This window comes from Sus scrofa, chromosome X (genome assembly GCF_054392235.1).
Source record: "Sus scrofa isolate SSC_HxYL_T2T_F1_AM1 chromosome X, Sscrofa_HxYL_maternal_Yorkshire_Landrace_v2.0, whole genome shotgun sequence".
NCBI classification, from domain to species: Eukaryota; Metazoa; Chordata; class Mammalia; order Artiodactyla; family Suidae; genus Sus; species Sus scrofa.
Genome location: NC_139401.1, coordinates 63,786,707 through 63,810,294, shown reverse-complemented (window position 1 = coordinate 63,810,294; position 23,588 = coordinate 63,786,707). Strand labels below are relative to the sequence as shown.

Sequence of the window (23,588 nt, the reverse complement as noted above, 5' to 3'; positions counted from 1 at the left end):
TAGAGAAAAGGAAAGCTAGTTCTGCTTATAAAAATCACTTAGTGAAGGACCCATAATCCCATTTTTTTTTTCAAAATTATCTTCCACTCTTCTAAATGTATATATTGTGTGTGGGGTAACCCCACAGAACTCTTATAAGTCAGTCACCAGCAAAGTCCTTTAGTCTGTCTTTGGATAGCTTACCAAAGAGGCACTAATTCTTGTTCCCTCCCTGCCCTTAAAAAATTTGGTATCTTAGCAGATACAGTGTAATCTTTGGTTACATAATGTGATGTTTTCATCTCTTTGTCTCTTTTTTTAAACTGCTTTCAAAGATTTTTCCAAGAGATTAGTGGTGAGAATAGACCTGCCTATAAAAGGCAGTGGGGGTAGAAACTTCCTTTTACAAGAAATTGCACATGCTAAATGGCTTATTTTGACTTAAGTTTGGGGTTGGATCCTATGTTTTAGCATCCCTGATTTCCATGACCCCTATAGGTGGTTGAGCATGAAGGTCACTCCGTTGGCCCAGTGCCCTCTTACTTAGGCAACTGGTATATGACAACTAGTAGTCAACCTCTTGTTTTCCCAGGGCCATGCAGGGACTATGCAGGGATAGTTATTGGGCTGTCTGAAGAGAGTCTCATGAAGTACAACCCTGTAGCACAAGACTGGGAGAGGGTAGAGGGAGTGGCCTGGTCTTTTGTGCTGTGTTGAATATCAAAGGAGAAAAGAGGGCAAAGCCATGCCTGTGCTGTGCCTAATAAAATGAGCACTTAAAAGCTACTTGATGCTTAAAGTTATGTCATTTGTGTAGTGTCAGTATCATGTGGATGGTGGACCTACTTTCTCTTGAAGTACAAATAGAATACTTCTTGCTATATATGCATATATGTATTTAGAAGTAGAGTATGGCAGAGAGGTACTCTAGCATCAGCATATTATTTCTCAACCTGGACAATCATCTCAGCAAATATCCAAAGGACAGATTGAAGCTCCCCCCGACACTTTTTAGTGTCAGTGAACATATATAAAAATATATGTATTACTGTTTTTCTTTTTCAAAGTTATATGACAGAATCCTTCAAAAATCCCTTTCTCATTAAAAAAATAATGAACTCTCCAAGAACAAAGATACTGTCTGTGGCATAGAAAAGCAATGGAACAAAGAACCCAACCCACATTTCAACTCAGAGGCCAGGCCTAGGCAAGCTGCCCAATGAACGAGAGCTGAAATTGCCACACGACTCTTTTCTTTCACCACAGAGTTTGTGACCTTGGCAGCTGTCTGCTGCCCAGCACAGACAGAGCCTTCTCACTGGTGCTCATTCTTTTTCTCTTCCTCACTCTCCATCCCCATTGAGTACTACAAACCTCTTTGGAGATAGTCCCCTTGACTCATCTGGTGAGTGAAGATGAAGATCTTCAAACTCACCAGGTGAGTGGGTATGGGTAGCCAATCCTTCAGGGTGAGCACAGTGTAACAACCACATCAACTCTGTTTGTAGAACAGAGTGCATGCAAAATGTGACTTGTGTCAATTAGTCAATTACACTGGCTGGAACATTAATGGCCAAAGGAAAAAATATCCCCCCTTCATCTGTGGGAGACAAAGACAAGCTAAAATTTCCTTTGCTCATTGAAACTCCAGTGCAAAAACAGTAGGCCTAAATCCTTGTTCAGGCCATTTTTCCCTAGTCTTGCCATTGGGAGATTTGGAGTAATCCAGTTGTTTATGCTTTTAATTACTTACACTGCTGTTTCATTGATTTTTGGCTTTAGCAGTTACAAAACATATATTCATAAAGACAAGAGTCACAATTGGGAAATCCATACAGATGAAAATTTTGATAGCCCCAGAAATGAAAAGGAGAGCATATAGTATTTACAGGAAGTATTAGAATGATAAAATTGAATACACATGCCACAAAAGATGAAAATAATTTCAAAACAGATGTAAAGGAACTACTGAAAGGTAATCTAGTTTAAATGAAGCGTGGTTGATTTTTTTTCTTTTTAAAACAGCTAAAAGTGATCCTGTGAACTTACATAAAACAAATAGTGTCAAAACAAATATCAACCAGAATTTGTCTATCCTACCCCAGTAAGAGAACCTGTTGGCTTTAGTTTTGTGCAGCAGTCATAGATTGGTATATCACCCATCTTAGGTTCCCCTATCCCTTGTTATTTAAAGAAGCTGTTTTGCAAGTTCATTTGGCTATTAATATCAACAAAAATCAGAGGAGGAAAGTCATGTAGATCATATCATGTCACTTAAAAACTATCTTCTCAACAAGTTGAGTGAACCAACTGAAATGGGCAGCTTGGTGACTGGCCCCTAATTTCTTCAGTTTATCAGATGAATTGAAGAGCTTAGTGAGGAGGCAGTGGCCAAGATGAGAACATAGGTGGATATTCCCCTGTACTCACGATTAGGGGACAAAGTCAACAGAACAGAGGTGTGCCAAAGGACTGTACAAAACCAGTATCCCAGGAACACACCTCGAGTTCCTAGGTGGCAGCCCATAAGGAGCCATATCAACCAGACCTTTCCAAAGGAGGCCATGGTTTTGTAGTCTCAATGTTTCAGCTTCCTCTGACTGAGAGGCAGCAATAAAGGTGGGGAGTCATTTATGGCCAATGTCAGAGCCCAGAATCAGCAGCAGAGGAGGACGATGAGTAAAATCACCAGATGGTGTCCATCTGATTTTAGATTTTGCTTCTGAAGACTTTTAATTTAGTAGTCAGTCTCCTCTTGATTTCTTCTCTCTTCTTCCCATGACTTTTGAAGGTGGATATGCTGGGTGGCAAGGAGAGCATTTACAGGGTTTCTAGTTTTAGTGTCTTCATTCTTCCCACCTTGGCAATTGAATTTTCTTTTCAACCCTGATCTGTGTGACCCCTTTAGTTGCTCTGAAGGAGGAAGTAGGCATTTATCCACTTGATGGGAAGGTATTCTCTCTAGGGGATGAGGGCAAGATGCGCAGCTTGTCCAATCCCATTGATGCCTTTTTTCCAGTTTGTCTAAGAGATCCAAAAATCTCATAGTTGATGACAGACATTTGGTAACAAGTCTTTGAGCCTACTGGCATCTAGGTGTAGATGTTAAGATGCTGGCTTGCTAGTTTTCTTGGTGGTGGGGGTTCTTAGCAGAGAGTCTGTGAACTTGCCCAAAGAAGTAGACAAGCTTCACCACTGTGGCTGTAATACAGTCTGGTGAAGTTCAGGCCCACAAAACCCTGAAGGGAGGGTGGATGGTGCTTGCAGCTGCATGGGGTCAGTCAGAGAACATTCAGTTCTTTTAAAAGTAGAGGCAAAAAGGGATCAAATCTTCAGTGCCCTAAGCAGGAGAACAGTCAAGCCACCACTTCCTTTTCCTTTGCCTCCAGCCCCAAGCTCCTCCCTGAGCCATAAATGGGAAAGCAGACCTGGATCATAATGGGGCGTTCCAAAAGGTCAGATATCTCCTCTCCTTCTCGCTGGTCTGATTCTACAGTGGAAGTGGCCAAGTTTTGGCTAAAGAGAACATTCAGTTCAAAGCTCTTAGAAAGGCTATTGAAAGTCAGTTTGAGGGTGGAGGCAGAGGATAAGAGAGAAATGAGACTGGTGGGGGGAGGCATTCACATACAGACAAGTTTTCTAACAAGAAGCACATTTTTCAGTGCCATAAATTGTACTGCAGTTGAGCAGTCTAGCCCTCAGGGGCCAAGGCTGTGGGCAGGTACTGGTGATCCATCTGTCCTCTCTGTCCTCTCTTAAATCTGCTCCCCCCTCCCGCAAGCTCTGGGGTCACCCTGCCCTCTAATGGCAATAGCCATTGGCAGAAAATAAAGTCTCCCAGGCAGAGAGGGTTTGGGGAAAAAAAGCAATGACTCCCTATGGGCTTGCAATTTTCACCTTATTCTAGTTATTGTTGGCCTCTTTGGGAATTTGTTTGTTTTCATATTTTTTAAGAGCGAAAAATCCTAGCAAGTTTTGCTTTTGTTTTTGTTTGTTTGTCTTTTGTTTTCCCAGATACTCTTAGCTCTCTAAACTTCACGTGGCATTAGGTGAGTAAACGTTTGTGTAGCTGGCACACAGCACAGTGCTATAAACAAGCACAACTTGACACTGTGCCACATGAGGATCATCATAGATTTGAAGAAATACAATGGCATTCAAAACACAGATAAGAGCCACAGCAGAAGCAGAGTCTGAAAGTGCCATGGGAGGGAGGGAAAGAAAAGAAAGGAGGAAAAGGGAAAAAAGCCCAGCAAAAACAACTCAGGAACATCTTCATGACAGACTATACATCAATAGAGGAAATTCCCCAAGGCACAGCAGAGAAGTAGTGCAGAGTTAAAACAGGCAGAAGATATTTGAAAAAAGGGAGTGGGGTAGGGTGAGAAAATGGGGGCTTCCAAAGCTTCACTGTGTGTGAAAATAGATGGGCTTGACTTTCCCGGAAAGAATCTTGGGCACTTGCACAGAGATGATCTCTGCCATCATTTCTGGAAAGTCCACGCTCACCATATGGGACTTGATTAGCAGGTCAAAAGTGAACTGATGCAGTTCTCGTGCAATCTGCAGGAGGACAATAAGAGAGGGAGAAAACAGGATTGACGAGAAGTTGGCTTCTTGACAGGCTCTCCCCCACAACTTTTGATTTCCTCCTCCTTCCTTCTATGTCCTTTGTCCTTCCCATGTATGTGTGTAGTGTGTGTGTGCACACATCCACACACACATGTGCCCTAAATGGTCTCCATAGAGTCACTGAGGGCTCTCAAGAGATCACTTACACCATTGCAAGCTCTCTGACTCAGGACTGGGTGTTCCTTTTTTCCAGCATAGACCCTCTCCCTCTCTCTCTCTCTCTCACACACACACACACACACACACACACACACACACGCGCACACACACGCACACGCACACACACACACACGTGCACGCACGTGCGCATGTGCACATGACTCAAGGAAGAGGGGGAAAACATTCCAGGTCTGTTTTGTCTGCTTAGAGAACTTATTTATTCTAAGCCCCTTCCCTGTGTCCCAACTGCTCTGTTCTCAACTCCTCCACCTCTTTCACAACATCCAGCTGGGACACTGTGACCTGTGTTCCTTTCTTCTTCATTGCACTTTCATCCTGGACCACACTCAAAGCCAGAGGGGAATGGAAGCACCTCCAAACAGGTGGTGCCAGACCCTATAAGAGCATATTATCACTTGGCTCTATCAGGCTGCTCTCCCTGAAAAAGAACCCTCCACTGTTTGCTTACAGGCTGCACAGAGTCCAGGAGCTTGGTGAGCTGGTAGAAGCGCCTTGAGCAGGATGTGGGATTTTTTCTCTTGCATGCAATGATACGATCAAGTTCCTTGATGTAGTTCATTCGAAGTTCATCAAAGAATTTTTGATTTTTCAGCCCATCCACTGGAACTGATGTGGGATGAAGACAGAATGGGGAGGGGAATCATGCCCACAAAGGAGCATTAGACAAAGCACCAAGGTTTCTGACCAAAAACTAGACCCCCACCCCCACAGGAAAGGAGCCATCTACTTGGATTCCTGTCACTTGAGGTGTATATGCCTGGGGCCTTCAGGAAGTCTGCCAGGAAGGTCTTGGGGAAAAGGCTAGATGGACCCAGTCTGAAGGGCATCAAGCAAATAAAATTTACTGAGTCTTTCCTTTTTCTAGTCTTCTCATCTACATATTTCTTAGGACCTATGGTTTTATGTTGTCCACAGTCCGGCTCTGTTTTAGACAATTAAAACACGTGGCTTTGAATATCAAATATGGCCTCCTTTCTCCCTCACAGAGGCTAAGGCAGCACTCTGCTTAGAAGAGACATTAAAGAAATATGCCTTGGTTGCCAAATAAGCTACCTGAGTTACTTACATAGACCTTCTCCTGCTAGCAGAAGAGGAAATTTCTTCCAGGAGGCATTCCCTTCTGCCCTTACAATAATATTAGATGATCTTTGCCTGTTTTATAGAAGAAGCTATGAAAAAATTCAGAAACCTGCTACAACCAGCCAAAAAGCCCTTGTCCCAGAGAGAGATTGGGGGTAGGTGGGGATCTAATGGAGGTTGAATTCTAGCAAAAATTTTCTCTCTAGCTGTGAAGTTCATCCTTGTTAGGAAAAAAGGATGCTAAGGGAGAGTGAAAGAAGAAGGGAAATGTTCAGGAACTGGCTTCTTCCTGATAACCCTTTAATGGAAAAAGTAGCTCCCCTTTGATTCCCTATGCCCCTAGAGGCATTCCTTGCCTTTCCAGGCACTTACTAATGCTGAAGAGCAGCAGTGCCTTCATGCACAAAAATTCCTGGGGGGTGATTTGGAGCCATCCAAATTCTTGAGAGAGATGCCTCATCCGGACACACTGGCTGTACATTCGGGACTTATGCATGCGGTACCTAAGAAGGAGACACAAAGGGAAAAGGGAGGAGTAAGGCAAGGCTTACAATAAACCCAGACAGAATGTCTATGGTTGCCCTCCCCTCTCCAGGTTCTCCAAGAAGAAGATGCTGTTTCTCTTGCTTGTGCTTCAGTGACAAGGAATAAGATTGTTCTTTTTTTTTTTTTTTTCAAAATTGTGACATCCTGATAACTACTCATCTCCCCTGGCCAGGATATGGGTTAGCACATGGAATTTCCAGGTTCCTATGCCCCTCCTGCTTCCTGAGACAGGACAGGAAAGCCTAACCAAATGAATACAATGGGCCAGGCACATGGTCTCCCTGACTACAGTTCTAATATCCCAGCTACAGTCAGAGCCAGAAACTGCCTCCCAGAAATCTCTACTTGGAGGATTTCTGGAAGACAAGCCTTAGAAATCAACTCTTAACATAAGGACACCAGTATTCTCAAGTAACCATACTTCTTATTCTAGAAATGTAATCCTTTATTTATATAAAAAAAAAAACTCCCAGGGAAGGAGACTCCTCACTGTCCCTTTAAATGAGTTCCAATGCTTAGCAAATCAGATATAAAGTATTTCTGAATGTCCAATCTAAATGTCCCCTACAGAAGGGGAGCCTACACCCTCATATACGGGCTGTTCCTTCCAACAGTTTGGGAATAATAAAAAAGCGTGAGCTGCTTTTATTATAGTGACTTGTGAACAGATCATCACATTATCACCTATAAATTATATAGGGAAGTGGCCAAGGCTTGGATAGCTTCTTGGGGTAGCAACCTCTCTGTTCCATGACTGGCCATGACAAGCCTCTAGGAGAAAACATAGCATTCCCCTACTAGCAGACCTTCCTGGTTTTCAGCACTTCAAAAATTGTGTGTGTGGGTGTGTTTGTGAGAGAGAGAGAGACAGACAGAGAGAGACAGAGAAAGAGAGAGATAGAGAGAGAGAGAGGGAGAGGGAGGGAGGGAGAGGAAAATTGATTTTATATCTTGTGGAGAAAGGAAAGGGAATTTGACACTCACTTAAGTTGTAAGGAAAAAGACCTCCCAGATTTGGCCTGAAGCCTGTGGTTTGACATTTTGGTCCCCAAACCACTAGCCTCATTCACAGGCTGAGCAGGGCTGGTAGAACTCAGTACCCTATCTCGGAAGATCTTGGCTGGCCTGGAGAAAGAAGGAAGGGAAGGGGGCCGAGAGTGTAGAAGTATTCATTGTAGGCTGGAGCCCAACTGGAAAAAGGAAGTATTTAGATAGTATCACAAGTTAATTGACCAAAACAGTGCTGCTCCAAGCCCTTCACCCTAGAGAATTTTTGAATAATAGCTGCTGAGTCTTGGGACATGGCTTTGTTCTGGTCTCTACTGTGTTTCCAAGCCTCTGTTGATGGCAACACTGCAGTATTTTTTTTTTTTTTATTTTCCCACTGTACAGCAAGGGGGTCAGGTTATCCTTACATGTATAAATTACAATTACATTTTTTCCCCACCCTTTGTTCTGTTGCAACATGAGTATCTAGACATAGTTCTCAATGCTATTCAGCAGGATCTCCTTGTAAATTTATTCTAAGTTGTGTCTGATAAGCCCAAGCTCCCGATGCCTCCCACTCCCTCCCCCTCCCATCAGGCAGCCACAAGTCTCTTCTCCAAGTCCATGATTTTCTTTTCTAAGGAGATGTTCATTTCTGCTGGATATTAGATTTCAGTTATAAGTGATATCATATGGTATTTGTCTTTGTCTTTCTGGCTCATTTTTTACCAGAGATCATGATCCTGACATGAAGAATTACTGTAACACTGCTGCACACCCTAAGCAGGGAGAAGGAGGGGAAAGGAGGGAAGAAGAGAAAGGGAAGGAATACAAAAAGGAAAGGAAAAAGACCTGAGGAGAAAGGGAGAACAGAATAGGGAATAGCAAAAGGAAAAAAAGGGAGAGAGAGTGCAAGGTAGAAAATGAGGGGCAAAAAGTGGGTATAGAGGGAACATTCCTGAATATAATCAAAGCCATTTATGATAAACCCACAGCAAATATAATCCTCAATGGGGAAAAACTGAAACCCTTCTCACTCAAATCTGGAACAAGACAGGGATGCCCACTCTCACCACTGCTCTTCAACATAGTTTTGGAAGTCTTAGCCACAGCAATTAGACAAACAAAAGAAATGAAAGGCATCCATATAGGAAGAGAAGAGATCAAACTGTCACTGTATGCAGATGACATGATACTATACATAGAAAACCCTAAGGACTCAACCCCAAAACTCCTTGAACTGATTAATAAATTCAGCAAAGTAGCAGGATATAAGATGAACATTCAGAAGTCAGTTGCATTTCTGTATACCAGCAATGAAACATTAGAAAAGGAATAAAAAAATACGATACCTTTTAAAATTGCACCTCACAAAATCAAATACCTCGGAATACACCTGACCAAGGAGGTAAAGGACCTATATGCCGAGAACTATAAAACTTTAATCAAAGAAATCAAAGAAGATGTAAAGAAATGGAAAGATATTCCATGCTCCTGGATTGGAAAAATCAATATTGTAAAAATGGCCATACTACCCAAAGCAATCTATAGATTCAATGCAATCCCTATCAAATTACCCATGACATTGTTCACAGAACTAGGACAAACAATCCAAACATTTATATGGAACAACAAAAGACCCGGAATTGCCAAAGCAATCCTGAGAAACAAAAACCAAGCAGGAGGCATAACTCTCCCAGACCTCAAGAAATACTACAAAGCCACAGTCATCAAAACAGTGTGGTACTGGTATCAAAACAGACAGACAGACCAATGGAACAGAATAGAGAATCCGGAAATAAACCCTGACACCTATGGTCCATTAATCTTTGACAAGGGAGGCAAGAACATAAAATGGGAAAAGGAAAGTCTATTCAGCAAGCATTGCTGGGAAACCTGGACAGCTGCATGCAAAGCAATGAAACTAGAACACACCCTCACACCATGCACAAAAATAAACTCCAAATGGCTGAAAGACTTAAATATATGACAGGACACCACCAAAATCCGAGAAGAAAACATAGGCAAAACACTCTCTGACATCCACATCATGAATATGTTCTCAGGTCAGTCTCCCAAAGCAATAGAAATTAGAGCAAAAATAAACCCATGGGACCTCATCAAACTGAAAAGCTTTGGCACAGCAAAGGAAACCCAAAAGAAAACAAAAAGACAACTTTCAGAATGGGAGAAAATAGTTTCAAATGATGCAACCGACAAGGGCTTAATCTCCAGAATATATAAACAACTTATACAACCCAACAGCAAACAAGCCAATCAATCAATGGAAAAATAGGCAAAGGACATTTTGAATAGACATTTCTCCAAAGAAGATATACAGATGGCCAACAAACACATGAAAAAATGCTCAACATCGCTGATTATAAGAGAAATGCAAATCAAAACTACCATGAGATACCACCTCCCACCAGTCAGAATGGCCATCATTAAGAAGTCCACAAATAACAAGTGCTGGAGGGGCTGTGGAGAAAAGGGAACCCTCCTGCACTGCTGGTGGGAATGTAAACTGGTACAGCCACTATGGAGAACAGTTTGGAGATACCTTAGAAATCTATCCATAGAACTTCCATATGACCCCGCAATCCCACTCTTGGGCATCTATCCGGACAAAGCTCTACTTAAAAGAGACACATGCACCCACATGTTCATTGTAGCACTATTCACAATAGCCAGGACATGGAAACAACCCAAATGTCCATCCACAGATGATTGGATTCGGAAGAGGTGGTATATATACACAATGGAATACTACTCAGCCATAAAAAAGAATGACATAATGCCATTTGCAGCAACATGGATGGAACTAGAGAATCTCATCCTGAGTGAAACGAGCCAGAAAGACAAAGACAAATACCATATGATATCACTTATAACTGGAACCTAATATCCAGCACAAATGAACATCTCCTCAGAAAAGAAAATCATGGACTTGGAGAAGAGACTTGTGGCTGCCTGATGGGAGGGGGAGGGAGTGGGAGGCATCGGGAGCTTGGGCTTCTCAGACACAACTTAGAATAGATTTACAAGGAGATCCTGCTGAGTAGCATTGAGAACTTTGTCTAGATACTCATGTTGCAACAGAACAAAGGGTGGGGAAAAAATGTAATTGTAATGTATACATGTAAGGATAACCTGACCCCCTTGCTGTACAGTGGGAATATAAAAAAATTATTAAAAAAAGCATATTGATAGTAGTTATCGATCTTTAAAAACCTAAAATAAAAAAGGAAGGAAAATGAGGGGCAGGAATGAAAATGAAGACATCAGAGGTAGGTGGGAATGAAAGCGTGGACAAGGGGGGGAGACAAACCCTGGAAAAAAATGGAGCACTGTGCCTGTCTGGCACATAGTAATTGCTCAAAATATGACATGTTGTAAGATGCCATTATGATACTATTCAGTATTCTACAGATGAAGAGAATAAGGTTCAGAGAGGTTCAGTAAGTAACCCAAGGTCACAAAGCTAGGGTTCAAGATCATTACCCTCATAAGCTGTGTTTTCCACAAAGAAGGAATAAGAAAAGAATAAAGCAAGGTTGATGACAAGGTTTCCTGTAAGACAGATCAGCAAATGGATTGACCCAGAGTTCCTCTCTTTCTCTCTCTTTGGGTGTCAGTTTTCCCATTTGTACCTTCAGGAGGCTATCAGCAATTGGTGGCTTTCAAATGGAGAAGTACTGCTCCCTTAGTGGATGCTAGAAATACATGGGGGAGATTTGGACTGTCACAGTGACTGGGATGTTATTTGGTACTTAGTGAGTAGGTACCAGGAATTTTAAACATGTTCCAACATTTGGGAATGTGTGACACAATGAGAAACCATTCCTTCAAAAATGTTGAGCATCCCTTTTGAGAAACATTGGTTTAGATGTTTCCAGGGAGTCTAACAGCTCTAACAGAATGGGTTATAACAAGAGGAAGAGGGAGCCTGTTGATTCAGGAGCCCTGGGGCTTGATGTAGAACCCTGACTCTCTGGGGAATTCTGTGGTAGCTTTTGATTAGGTACATGGGAATGGACCAGAAAGCCAATGCAGGATGCCACATACTTACAGAGAGGTGGAAAAAGAAATTAAGGTTTAGAAAATAGCAAATTATCACCCTGCAAAGGCACAGCGTTCTTAGGGCTCTGGATGGGGAGGGTAGCACAGGTGCTTAGGAGCTGATTCAATCACTGGAGGGCAGCAAGAGGAAGCGTTGAGAGATGAACAGGAAGGGGGCTTTTTAAGGCCTGCCCCAGAAGATGGCATCATAGGTAACTCTTTGGAGATCTGGAAACCACAAAGCAGGTTGTGCCAAAAGCTCAATGGTTATTCTTAGTTTCTGGCTACCAGGGCTGGCTGAGTTGGAAGAGGGCAGCTGGGGACGTTTGTTTCCCCCCATATGGCACTGTTGTACTGGAAGGAACCACAAGCCTGTAGATTTTATTTTAAGGCTCTTCTGGGTTAGAGGGCTGGAGGGGAGGAAAGGTCAATTCCTTCCCTTACCAAAGGGATTCTCTGTGCTGAGACTAGCTCAAGCTCCTTGGGAAGATTTTCCTGGCCAGCTCCATTCACAATGCCACAGGGGACTTCAAACAGCAGACATAGAAAAGATTATCACTATTAGGAAAAGAGAGTATGGGAAAGGTACTTTTTTACTTCTTTAGCATTATGGGTGAGACATTTCACACCCATTAGCTCTTATTTTAGTTGTTATAACAAGTCATTTGAGAAAGTTTTACTTTATTAACATATGGGGAAACTAAAGGTCAGGGAAGCTAAGGGTCTTGCCCAAAGACAATGATATAGGAACAGAGGTTTTAGGTGAGAAAATTTTAATTCCAAAATATGAACTCTTGGCCAAATTCATGATGGTTAAATAGAGCTGCTGGCAGGGCAAGCATTAATTAAACCTGGTTTTAAGAAAAAGGAAGTAGCTGAGCCAAGATCACATGGCAGAGAATGGTGGGGCTGCTTTTCCTCATCACTTACCACCAGGAGGCACTATAAGAGCTGGGAGTTACACAGCCACACTGAATTCTGTTGCCAATCTGCACTACCTGTGCTGGATGCGTCATTTTATTTTATTGAGCCTATCCATTTTAAAAAAAAGATTATAAAGGGAAAATCAAGTTATCATGAAGGCCTAATGAGAATGGATTAGAAAGTATCTAATATAGTTCTGGCCCAAAGGAATTTCTCAACAAATGGTGACTGGCAGTAGCCCTCAGTGGTAGCAAAGGGACCAAAGGAATTTTAGCGCTTACAACTAGAGTTTCTCTGCTAACTTCCTATGTTGTTCAGAGTGAAGGGGAAGGGCTCTGAAGTGAAGGTCTGAGATAAGCTGAAAGCAGGTCAGAAGCACTGCCAAAATACCAGGATTGGGTCTTGACTGGAAAAGTGATGGCCTCAGCACCACCCCCTCTTCCCTCCTATCAATTGGCCTTTCAACCAGGCAAAACCACCTCTGATTGAGCAGGCTGACTGGGCCTTTACTGCCTAACCTAAAAGGTTAAATGAACTCACACAGTTACACACATTACCATCATCACCACCACCCAGTCACCCAGGTCTGGACAGTATACTATGTCTATGTGAGTTTTGGGCCCGCAAGTACTTACTCATTGAAAACCAGGTCAGGAGCAAAGTAGAGCATCCTGGAGTTGACATTGGTGAAGGACCGCCAGCCCATGGCAAACACCATAAGCCCCATCCAGGAATACTGAATGACTGCCATCTGGTCATCCACATGCAAGTTTCGGAAACCTGGAGATAGGGCAGAGGCAGTGGTCAGACTGGGCACTGATGGGCTGAGTGACATCTGGGACTTTCATGGGTTGAGAAACTCTGGCACTTGGGCTGCCCCTGAAGAGCCCCAGGAGCCATCAATGCTTGGGAGCAGGGGGAGAACTATATGGCAGGGATAATATTCCTTGTACACACTACTTCACTGATCTGCTCAAATGAAATGGTGATGGAGGCAAAAAGTGCACTCTCCGTGCAAAGAGAAGAATAATTTAGCACTTACTGACTAGTTATAAAGAATGAACTCCTTTCTAAGCATGCTACTTATAGTAATTCATTTAATCCTCACAATAATCCAATAAAGTGAGTACTATTATTGTTCCCATCCTGTGAATCTATAAAAGTGAGTCACAGAAGGGTTAAGAAACTTATCCAAGATCATAAGGCTAGACATTAGCAGAGCAAGTTTCAAAGTAAGGCAGTCTGATTCCAAAGCCCATGCTCTTGATCTTCAGAAAGGCTCACTGCCTTTCTTGAAGATGCAGTGTAATTGTTTCCCCCACATGAATAGCACTTTTCACTTCACAAAGCTCTTTTATAGTTATTATCTTATTTGTCCCTTCTAACAATCCTGGGAAAGGGATGCTATTACATGTCATCACATGGTGGAATGCCTTTGACAACCATGCCAGGCTTTTCTCTGACCCTTTCCTTCTTCCCACTTCCTCTCCATCATTTTCTATTCAATAAGTACCTCCTCCTGCTAGTTTCCTACTCTACTGGCATTCCTGCCCTACTGCCATTATTATACACAATCGGGGCCTTTATGACCTGCTGTTTTATTTATTTATTTTAAGGATTTTTATTTGTTCCGTTATAGTTGGTTTACAGTGTTTTGTCAATTTCTACTGTATAACAAAGTGACCCAGTCACACACATACTTTTCCTCACATTATCCTCAATCGTGTTTCATCATAAGTGACTAGATATAGTTCCCTGTGCTGTACAGCAGGATCTCATTGCTAATCCACTCCAAAGGCAAGAGTTTGCACCTATTAACACCAGATTCCCTCTCCCCTCCCCCTTTGCAAATACAAGTCTGTTCTCCAAGTCCATGAGTTTCTTTTCTGTGGAAAGTTTCTTTTGTTCTTTATATTAGATTCCAGATATAAGTGATATTATATGGTATTTGTCTTTCTCTTTCTGACTTACTTCACTTAGTATGAGTCTCTAGTTCCATCCATGTTGCTGCCAATGGCATTATTTTGCTCTTTTTTATGGCTGAGTAGTATTCCATTGTGTAAATATACCACATCTTCTTAATCCATTCATCTGTCGATGGACATTTAGATTGCTGTTTTAGACTAATTCCTTTTCATTTGCCTTCCCATAATTTAGGTTCTAGCTATTCTGAAAAACCCACAGTTTTCTGAACACATACATACCAGGCCTCTATACATCTGCTGTCTCTGCAGAGGCAGTTGCCTTTGCCTAGGATGCATTCCTCTCTCCCTATGCTTTCTATCTGATAAATGCCTATTCATCTTTCAAGTCTTCACTGAAAGCCTACCTCTTCTGTGAAGTCTTTTCTAACTCATCAAAACAGAAGACTTAATGATTCTTATTTTGCCATCTTACTGAATCTTACGTAGCCCCATCCAATTATAGCATGCATTACACTGTATTGGAATTTATCTATGCACACATCTGTCTCCCCTACAAGACTTAGAACCTCTTGAAGACAGGGACCATTCCCTTCTTATTTAGTTTCCCTCCTTAGTTCAGATATTTGAATAGGCATTAGAGAAATATTCATTAAATTGACTAAAGACCCACATTCTCTCATTTTATAAAATGGGATTTATATGATGTCTAAATTATCTCCCTTAAGCTCAGAGAACAAAGGCTCCTAGATGCTGCCTCCATAATACCACATAGGTAGAAGAGAATATGGATATGCTCTCCTGGAGGATTCTAAATAGTTGGATGCTTAAAGCATTACCTCAGAGCTTATCCCCTACCAGTACATCATTACTCTTCTCCTTAATAGATACAGAATTATCTGAAATTTTGTCCTGCTATACACTTCATTAGGAATGCTTACATGAATTTATTTTTTTTAACACATTTTTATTTTTATTGGAAAGCTGAGATATACTCATTGTCTTTTATTTTCCACACTGTACAGCAAGGGGATCAAGTTATCCTTACATGTATACATTACAATTACATTTTTTCCCCACCCTTTGTTCTGTTGCACATGAGTATCTAGACAAAGTTCTCAATGCTACTCAGCAGGATCTCCTTGTAAATCTATTCTAAGTTGTGTCTGAGAAGCCCAAGCTCCCGATGCCTCCCACTCCCTCCCCCTCCCATCAGGCAGCCACAAGTCTCTTCTCCAAGTCCATGATTTTCTTTTCTGAGGAGATGTTCATTTGTGCTGGATATTAGGTTCCAGTTATAAGTGATATCATATGGTATTTGTCTTTGTCTTTCTGGCTCGTTTCACTCAGGATGAGATTCTCTAGTTCCATCCATGTTGCTGCAAATGGCATTATGTCATTCTTTTTTATGGCTGAGTAGTATTCCATTGTGTATATATACCACCTCTTCCGAATCCAATCATCTGTGGATGGACATTTGGGTTGTTTCCATGTCCTGGCTATTGTGAATAGTGCTGCAATGAACATGTGGGTGCATGTGTCTCTTTTAAGTAGAGCTTTGTCCGGATAGATGCCCAAGAGTGGGATTGCGGGGTCATATGGAAGTTCTATGGATAGATTTCTAAGGTATCTCCAAACTGTTCTCCATAGTGGCTGTACCAGTTTACATTCCCACCAGCAGTGCAGGAGGGTTCCCTTTTCTCCACAGCCCCTCCAGCACTTGTTATTTGTGGACTTCTTAATGATGGCCATTCTGACTGGTGGGAGGTGGTATCTCATGGTAGTTTTGATTTGCATTTCTCTTATAATCAGCGATGTTGAGCATTTTTTCATGTGTTTGTTGGCCATCTGTATATCTTCTTTGGAGAAATGTCTATTCATGTCCTTTGCCTATTTTTCCATTGATTGATTGGCTTGTTTGCTGTTGGGTTGTATAAGTTGTTTATATATTCTGGAGATTAAGCCCTTGTCGGTTGCATCATTTGAAACTATTTTCTCCCATTCTGAAAGTTGTCTTTTTGTTTTCTTTTGGGTTTCCTTTGCTGTGCCAAAGCTTTTCAGTTTGATGAGGTCCCATGGGTTTATTTTTGCTCTAATTTCTATTGCTTTGGGAGACTGACCTGAGAACATATTCATGATGTGGATGTCAGAGAGTGTTTTGCCTATGTTTTCTTCTCGGATTTTGGTGGTGTCCTGTCATATATTTAAGTCTTTCAGCCATTTGGAGTTTATTTTTGTGCATGGTGTGAGGGTGTGTTCTAGTTTCATTGCTTTGCATGCAGCTGTCCAGGTTTCCCAGCAATGCTTGCTGAATAGACTTTCCTTTTCCCATTTTATGTTCTTGCCTCCCTTGTCAAAGATTAATGGACCATAGGTGTCAGGGTTTATTTCCGGATTCTCTATTCTGTTCCATTGGTCTGTCTGTCTGTTTTGATACCAGTACCACACTGTTTTGATGACTGTGGCTTTGTAGTATTTCTTGAGGTCTGGGAGAGTTATGCCTCCTGCTTGGTTTTTGTTTCTCAGGATTGTTTTGGCAATTCCGGGTCTTTTGTTGTTCCATATAAATGTTTGGATTGTTTGTCCTAGTTCTGTGAACAATGTCATGGGTAATTTGATAGGGATTGCATTGAATCTATAGATTGCTTTGGGTAGTATGGCCATTTTTACAATATTGATTTTTCCAATCCAGGAGCATGGAATATCTTTCCATTTCTTTACATCTTCTTTGATTTCTTTGATTAAAGTTTTATAGTTCTCGGCATATAGGTCCTTTACCTCCTTGGTCAGGTGTATTCCGAGGTATTTGATTTTGTGAGGTGCAATTTTAAAAGGTATCGTATTTTTTTATTCCTTTTCTAATGTTTCATTGCTGGTATACAGAAATGCAACTGACTTCTGAATGTTCATCTTATATCCTGCTACTTTGCTGAATTTATTAATCAGTTCAAGGAGTTTTGGGGTTGAGTCCTTAGGGTTTTCTATGTATAGTATCATGTCATCTGCATACAGTGACAGTTTGATCTCTTCTCTTCCTATATGGATGCCTTTTATTTCTTTTGTTTGTCTAATTGCTGTGGCTAGGACTTCCAAAACTATGTTGAAGAGCAGTGGTGAGAGTGGGCATCCCTGTCTTGTTCCAGATTTGAGTGAGAAGGCTTTCAGTTTTTCCCCATTGAGGATTATATTTGCTGTGGGTTTATCATAAATGGCTTTGATTATATTCAGGAATGTTCCCTCTATACCCACTTTGGCAAGGGTCTTGATCATGAATGGATGTTGGGGTTTGTCAAATGCTTTTTCTGTATCTATTGAGACGATCATGTGGTTTTTGACTTTTATCTTGTTAATGTGGTGTATGATGTTGATTGACTTGCGTATGTTGAACCATCCTTGTGAACCTGGGATGAACCCTACCTGGTCATGGTGTATGATCTTTTGATATGTTGTTGGATTTGATTGGCTAAGATTTTGTTGAGAATTTTTGCATCTATATTCATCAGTGATATTGGCCGATAGTTTTCTTTTTTGGTGGTATCTTTGTCTAGTTTTGGAATTAGGGTGATGTTGGCATCATAGAATGTCTTTGGGAGTGTTCCTTCTTATTCAACTTTTTGAAAGAGTTTAAGGAGGATGGGCACCAATTCCTCTTTATATGTTTGATAGAATTCACCTGTGAAGTCATCTGATCTTGGACTTTTATTTGTAGGGAGTATTTTTATGACATATTTCAATTTCATTTCTATTGATCAGTCTGTTCGGCTCATCTGTTTCTGCTTGATTCAGTTTTGGCAGGCTGTAAGATTCTAGAAAATTGTCCATTTCTTCCAGATTGTCAAACTGGTTGCCATATAGTTGTTCATAGTATTCTCTTATGGTTTTTTGTATTTCTGCTGTATCTGTTGTGATTTCTTCTTTTTCATTTCTAATTTTGTTTATTTGGGTCCTTTCTCTCCTCTTCTTAGTGAGTCTGTCCAGGGGGTTGTCAATTTTGTTTACCTTTTCAAAGAACCACCTCTTGGTTTTATTAATTTTCGCTATTGTTTTTGGAATCTCTATTTTATTGATTTCTTCTTTGATCTTTATAATTTCCTTCCTTCTGCTGACTTTAGGACTTTTTTGCTCTTCTTTTTCTAATTCATTTAGGTGGAGGGTTAAGTTATCCATTTGGGATCTTTCTTCTTTTTTGAGAAAGGCCTGGATTGCTATAAATTTCCCTCTGAGCACTGCTTTCGCAGCATCCCATAGATTTTGAGAGGTTGTGTCTTCATTATCATTTGTTTCAAGGTAGTTTTTAATTTCCTTCTTGATTTCCTCATTGACCCCTGGGTTTTTTAGTAGCATGTTGTTTAGTCTCCATGGAGTAGGTTTTTTCTCTTTCCTTTTCCCACAGTTGATTTCTAATTTCATGGCATTGTGGTCAGAGAAGATACTTGAGATAATTTATATGCTCCTAAATTTGTTGAGGTTAGCTTTGTGTCCCAATATGTGGTCGATTCTTGAGAATGTTCCATGAGCATTTGAGAAGAATGTGTATTCTGATTTTTTTGGATGTAGTGTCCTGAAGATATCAATTAAGTCTAACTTTTCTATTGTTTCCTTTAGGATCTCTGTTGCTTTATTGGTTTTCTGTCTAGAGGATCTCTCCATTGATGTGAGGGGGGTATTAAGGTCTCCTACTATGATTGTATTCTCATCAATATCTCCCTTTATGTCTGTTAATATTTGTTGTATGTATCTGGGTGCTCCTGTATTTGGGGCATATATGTTGACAATAGTAACATCTCTCCTTGGATGGATTCCTTAATCATTAAGTAGTGTCCTTCTTTGTCTTTCTTTATGTCTTTTGTTTTAAAGTCTATTTTGTCTGATATGAGCGTTGCGACTCCTGCTTTTCTGTCATGTCTATTGGCGTGAAATATTTTTCCCCACTCTTTCAATCTATATGTATACTTTGTCCTAAGGTGAGTTTCTTGTAGGTAGCATATTGAAGGTTTTTGCCTTTTTATCCACTCAGCCAGTCTGTGTCTTTTGATTGGGGCATTCAGCCCATTGACATTTAAGGTGATAATTGATAGATGATTATTTATTGCCATTTGAACCTCGTGTTCCAGTTGATTCTATGGTTCTCCGTTCTTCCATTTTTGCTTTTTTTTTTTTTTGATTTGATGGTCTCCAGTTATTATCTGCTTGAGTGTATTTTTTTTTTATTTTTTGCAAATGCAATATTTGGTTTTGGCTTGTGGATGCCGTTTTTTAAGTATGCTAACCCTTTCCTATAATTGTGTGTTTTAGTCTGATGGTCCTGTATGTTCAAACACTTCATTACTATGTTAAAATTAAGAAGAGAAACATACAAACAAACAAACAAAAAGGGTTATTTATTTCCTAACATCCCTTGCCCACATTTTATGGTTTTGATGAATCTTTTATTTTTTTCTTTTTAATTTTATTTTGTTTGAAGCATGTTCATGATTAAATCTGTATGCTGGCTTATTTGAGTGACTGTTCTCTGATTGTGGTTTCCTCAGTCCTAGTTCTTCCTCTTATTTTTTTTTTTCTTTTTTCTTCCCTTTCCTTCCTTTCTTTTTGATTTAGAGAAGCCCTTTCAGTATTTCTTTTAACCTGGGTTTTGTGTTGCTGTATTCTTTTAGTTTTTGTTTGTTGGGAAAAATTTTTATTTCCTCTTCTATTTTAAATGATATTATTGCTGGATAGAGTATTCTAGGTTGCATATTTTTTCCTTTTAGCACTTTAAATATCTCTTGCCATTCCCTCCTGGCCTGTAGTGTTTCTGTAGACAAATCAGCTGGTATTCTTATGGGGGTTCCCTTGTGGGTAACATTCTGTTTTTCTCTTGCTGCCTTTAGGATCCTCTCTTTATCACTAACTTTTGCCATTTTTGTTACGATGAGTCTTGGTGTGGGTCTGTTTGGGTTCAGTTTTTTTGGGGCCCTCTGTGCTTCTTGTATCTTGAACCCAGTATCCTTTAGATGTGGGAAGTTTCCAGCGATAATTTCTTCAAATATATTTTCCATTCCCTTATCTTTTTCTACTCCTTCTGGAATTCCTATTATGCGTAGATTGGCCCGTTTTATATTATCCCATAGGTCTCTTATATTGCTTTCCAGTTTTTTGATTCGGTTTTCTGTCTGTTGACCAGATTGAGTGATTTCCATTATTCTATCCTCCATATCACTGATTCGTTCTTCTGCATTATTCATTCTGGTTTTTACTGCCCCTAGTTCAGTTTGCATCTCTGCAAATGAATGTTCTAGTTTTTCTTGGCTCCTCCTTATATTTTCTAGCTCCTTTCTGAGGGTATCTGCATTACTGTTCATATCTTCTCTTCATTCCTTCAGTATTTTCACTATTTCTCTTTTGAACTCCAGGTCTGTCAGACTGCAGAGGTCTGTTTCATTGTTGACTGTTTTAGGTGAGTTCTCCTGTTGGTTTGACTGGGGGTGGTTTCTCAGCTTCTTCATCTTGCTTGTTGTTTTCTTTCTCCTGAGGGAGTTGTACTCTCCGTGGCCGGGCAGTGTTTGCCTTGTCACTGCCGTGGAATGTTTCCTGAGGGCTGGCATTGTTGGTCAGTCTTTTTTCAGGCAGTGTGGTTTTTCTGGAGTGTTGATGGGGCTAACAGTGTTTCTTTGAAGCAAAGGAGGACTTCCTGAGGGCAGACAGGACTGGGAGGTCCACACCATGATGGTAGCAGATTTCACTTGGTCAGGCAGAGATTGCTCTGGTGTTTTTAGGCTGTGGGGTTCTTGCAGGAGGTTGGCGGCATTGGGCAGGTGTTCCTCAGGAGCGCAGCGCCCCCTGGGGGCTGGAGCAGCTATCTGGGTCACTGAGAATCCAAGAGGCTCTTCCCTAGGGCAGCCCAATTCAGAAGGATGGCCTGAGAATGTAGGCAGATCTTTTCACAGTCTGGCCGAGCTTGTTGCAGCTTTTCTGGGCTGCAGGGGCTCCTCCAGGGGGCTGGTGGCACTAAGCAGCTATTCCATGGGAGTGCGGCACCCCCCTGAGGGCTTGGGCAGCTAGCATGGCCACTGAAAACCCAAGAGGCTCCTCCCCAGGGCAGCCCGACTCAGAAAGACCATCTGAGATCTTTTCACTGCTTGGCCAGGCTTGTTGCAGCTTTTCTGGGCTGCAGGGCGTCCTGCCTGGAGCTGGCCGTCCTCTGCTGTTGATCCACTAGAGCTCGGCACCCCCAGGGGTTTGAGCGGCTAGTAGGGCCACTGAAAACCCAAGAGACTCCTCCCCAGGGCATCCCAACTCAGAAAGACCTTCTGAGAATTAGGCAGATCTTTTCACGGCCTGGCTAGGCTTGTTCTAGCTTTTCTGGGCTGCAGGCCTTTTCTCGGTGGCTGGTGGTTGTTAGGTGCTGCTCTGTGGAAGTGTAGCCCCTCCAAAGGGCAAGCAGGCCTGTGCAGGGACAGCCCCTGTGGTGGTAGACTTCAGGCAATTGTTGAGGCCAGCCCTCCTGGATGACAGGCAGCCCCAGGTCCGGCAAGTGCGTAGGGGGTGGCGGGGGTGGGGGGAGGGGATGCACTGGGAAGCACAGCTTTCAGCTAGCTACCGGGCCTGTAAGCTTGCTGTGGCGTGGGGAGTGTTCTATGGGGACCCCCCCCTTCTTCTCTCCCCTCCCCAGCATGGGTGCACACCAGGCTCTTCTGCCAGGTTCCCTCTGATGTGGCTTTCCTCTTCCCCGCCCCAGAGTGTAACTCCCTTCCTCTGCAACAGCTTTGTTTTCTAGTCTCCCAGGCAGTCTCTGCCCCATCAAACTTGACAGACCGGTTTCTAGACCTCCCAAGCAGTCTCCGCTCTGCCCCGCCCCCCAGCCCTTTCCTGGGGACTAACCTTCAGTGCCGAGGGCTCAGTGCCCAGCCCCCACCCAGGCGTCTCAATTTTTGGTGACTGTGCCCGTAGTTCAGATGGTCCGTTTGGTTCTTGATCAGCTTTTCAGTACTCCAACTTACTGCTACACTCTTCTCTGCATCTGGAGATTCCTCCGGTTCGTTTGATCTTTCGCCCGGTAGGAGACTTTTCAGGGTGCTCGATCCCTTTCTCCTCTGCAGTTCCCTTTCGGGAGCACCCATCCAGCTCGGATTCACCTTCTCTCACTCTCCTCTTTTCTCTTGTTTTGCCTAGTAATGTCAGGAACTTCTTGCCGTTATTGGAGTTTAGGTTCCTCTGCCAGCGATTGGTTGCTGTTCTGTGTGAGTCATTTATTCTGTAGATGTGCTTTTTTGGTTGTGTTTGTGGGAGAGGGCAAGCGTGTCCCCCTACTCTTCTGCCATCTTATCTCCTCTCCACTTACATGAATTTAGATAATGCTTCTAACTTTCCTGATGATTATTACCTCATTTAAGCCTCGCAATTATCCTAAAGGGTGAGCAATGTGACACTTATTTTGCCAACAAGGAATCTGAAGGACAGAGAAGACTTCTCCAAGGCCATAAATTCTATATGTGGTCAAAATGGGACTAGAACCCAGGTTTTCTAATTCTCTTCTTCAGCGATTTTTACATAGTACAGTTTAAGGATACAGCTCATGAACTACCAAGGTCACAAGCTCTCATTAGACCTAAGCTCAGAGCTGAAGTCTATACTATCTAGCTACATTGTTCTATTTGGTTTGTCCTTGCCATAAACACTCTATTTCCTTTTTTCCCATTAGGTCTCAAGCCTACCAAACATCAGATATTCTAGAGTCTCTCATGTCATCACCCTTGACTGCAGTCTTAACTCCCAGGCATGTGTCTCCAATTGTCACAGTGATGATATGCTAAGAGACTAGCTGGAGCCTTGGACCCGGGAGTATTTCCTGCATGAAGACCTTCTGTAGTACAGAATGCATGGGACTGACTCTTTCCAGTAGAAGACAAAAAGCCAGAGTCAAGCATGGAACATCCAAGCATCTCTCTGGGAGGGTGCCTGTGAGCTTGAATCCTGAACCCTGGGAGTAGGAGGCAATGGAAAGCAAAGAAAGCCTTGGCTGGTAAGTGTGTGAATGTGAGTTTGCATGGGGGGAATGAGGTTTAAACTGTACAAGGACCAAATAATCCAGAAATACCAATGATTTTTTTCCTTCTCTGAGATGCCAGAGAACTAACACTGAGGGGAAAAAAAAGGAAAGCTTGGTTTGGCTATGACACTAATTCATGGTCCTTAGTGAGAGTTGCCTAGCACTCAAGCCTAATTAAAGTGTACACATCAGCAACATAGCAGAGTAATTTTTCTATAGGTCTAATCTGATTACAGTACCTAACTCTG

The 23,588-nt window shown here is 41.9% G+C and overlaps 1 protein-coding gene across 2 annotated transcripts in view; it reads right to left on the bottom strand.

Moving 5' to 3' along the window:
* Window positions 1-3,958: 3,958 nt before the first annotated feature.
* Window positions 3,959-23,588, bottom strand: part of AR (androgen receptor) — a 200,058-nt gene continuing 180,428 nt past the window's right edge. Inside the window, exons 6-9 of one of the 2 annotated variants that reach the window (XM_013986227.3) lie at window positions 13,026-13,170; window positions 6,244-6,374; window positions 5,240-5,397; window positions 3,959-4,542 (exon numbers count right to left, since the gene is read on the bottom strand). In XM_013986227.3, coding sequence (XP_013841681.1) covers window positions 4,387-4,542; window positions 5,240-5,397; window positions 6,244-6,374; window positions 13,026-13,170 — 590 coding nt within the window. In that variant the 3' untranslated portion in view covers window positions 3,959-4,386. 2 annotated transcript variants of the gene reach the window in all.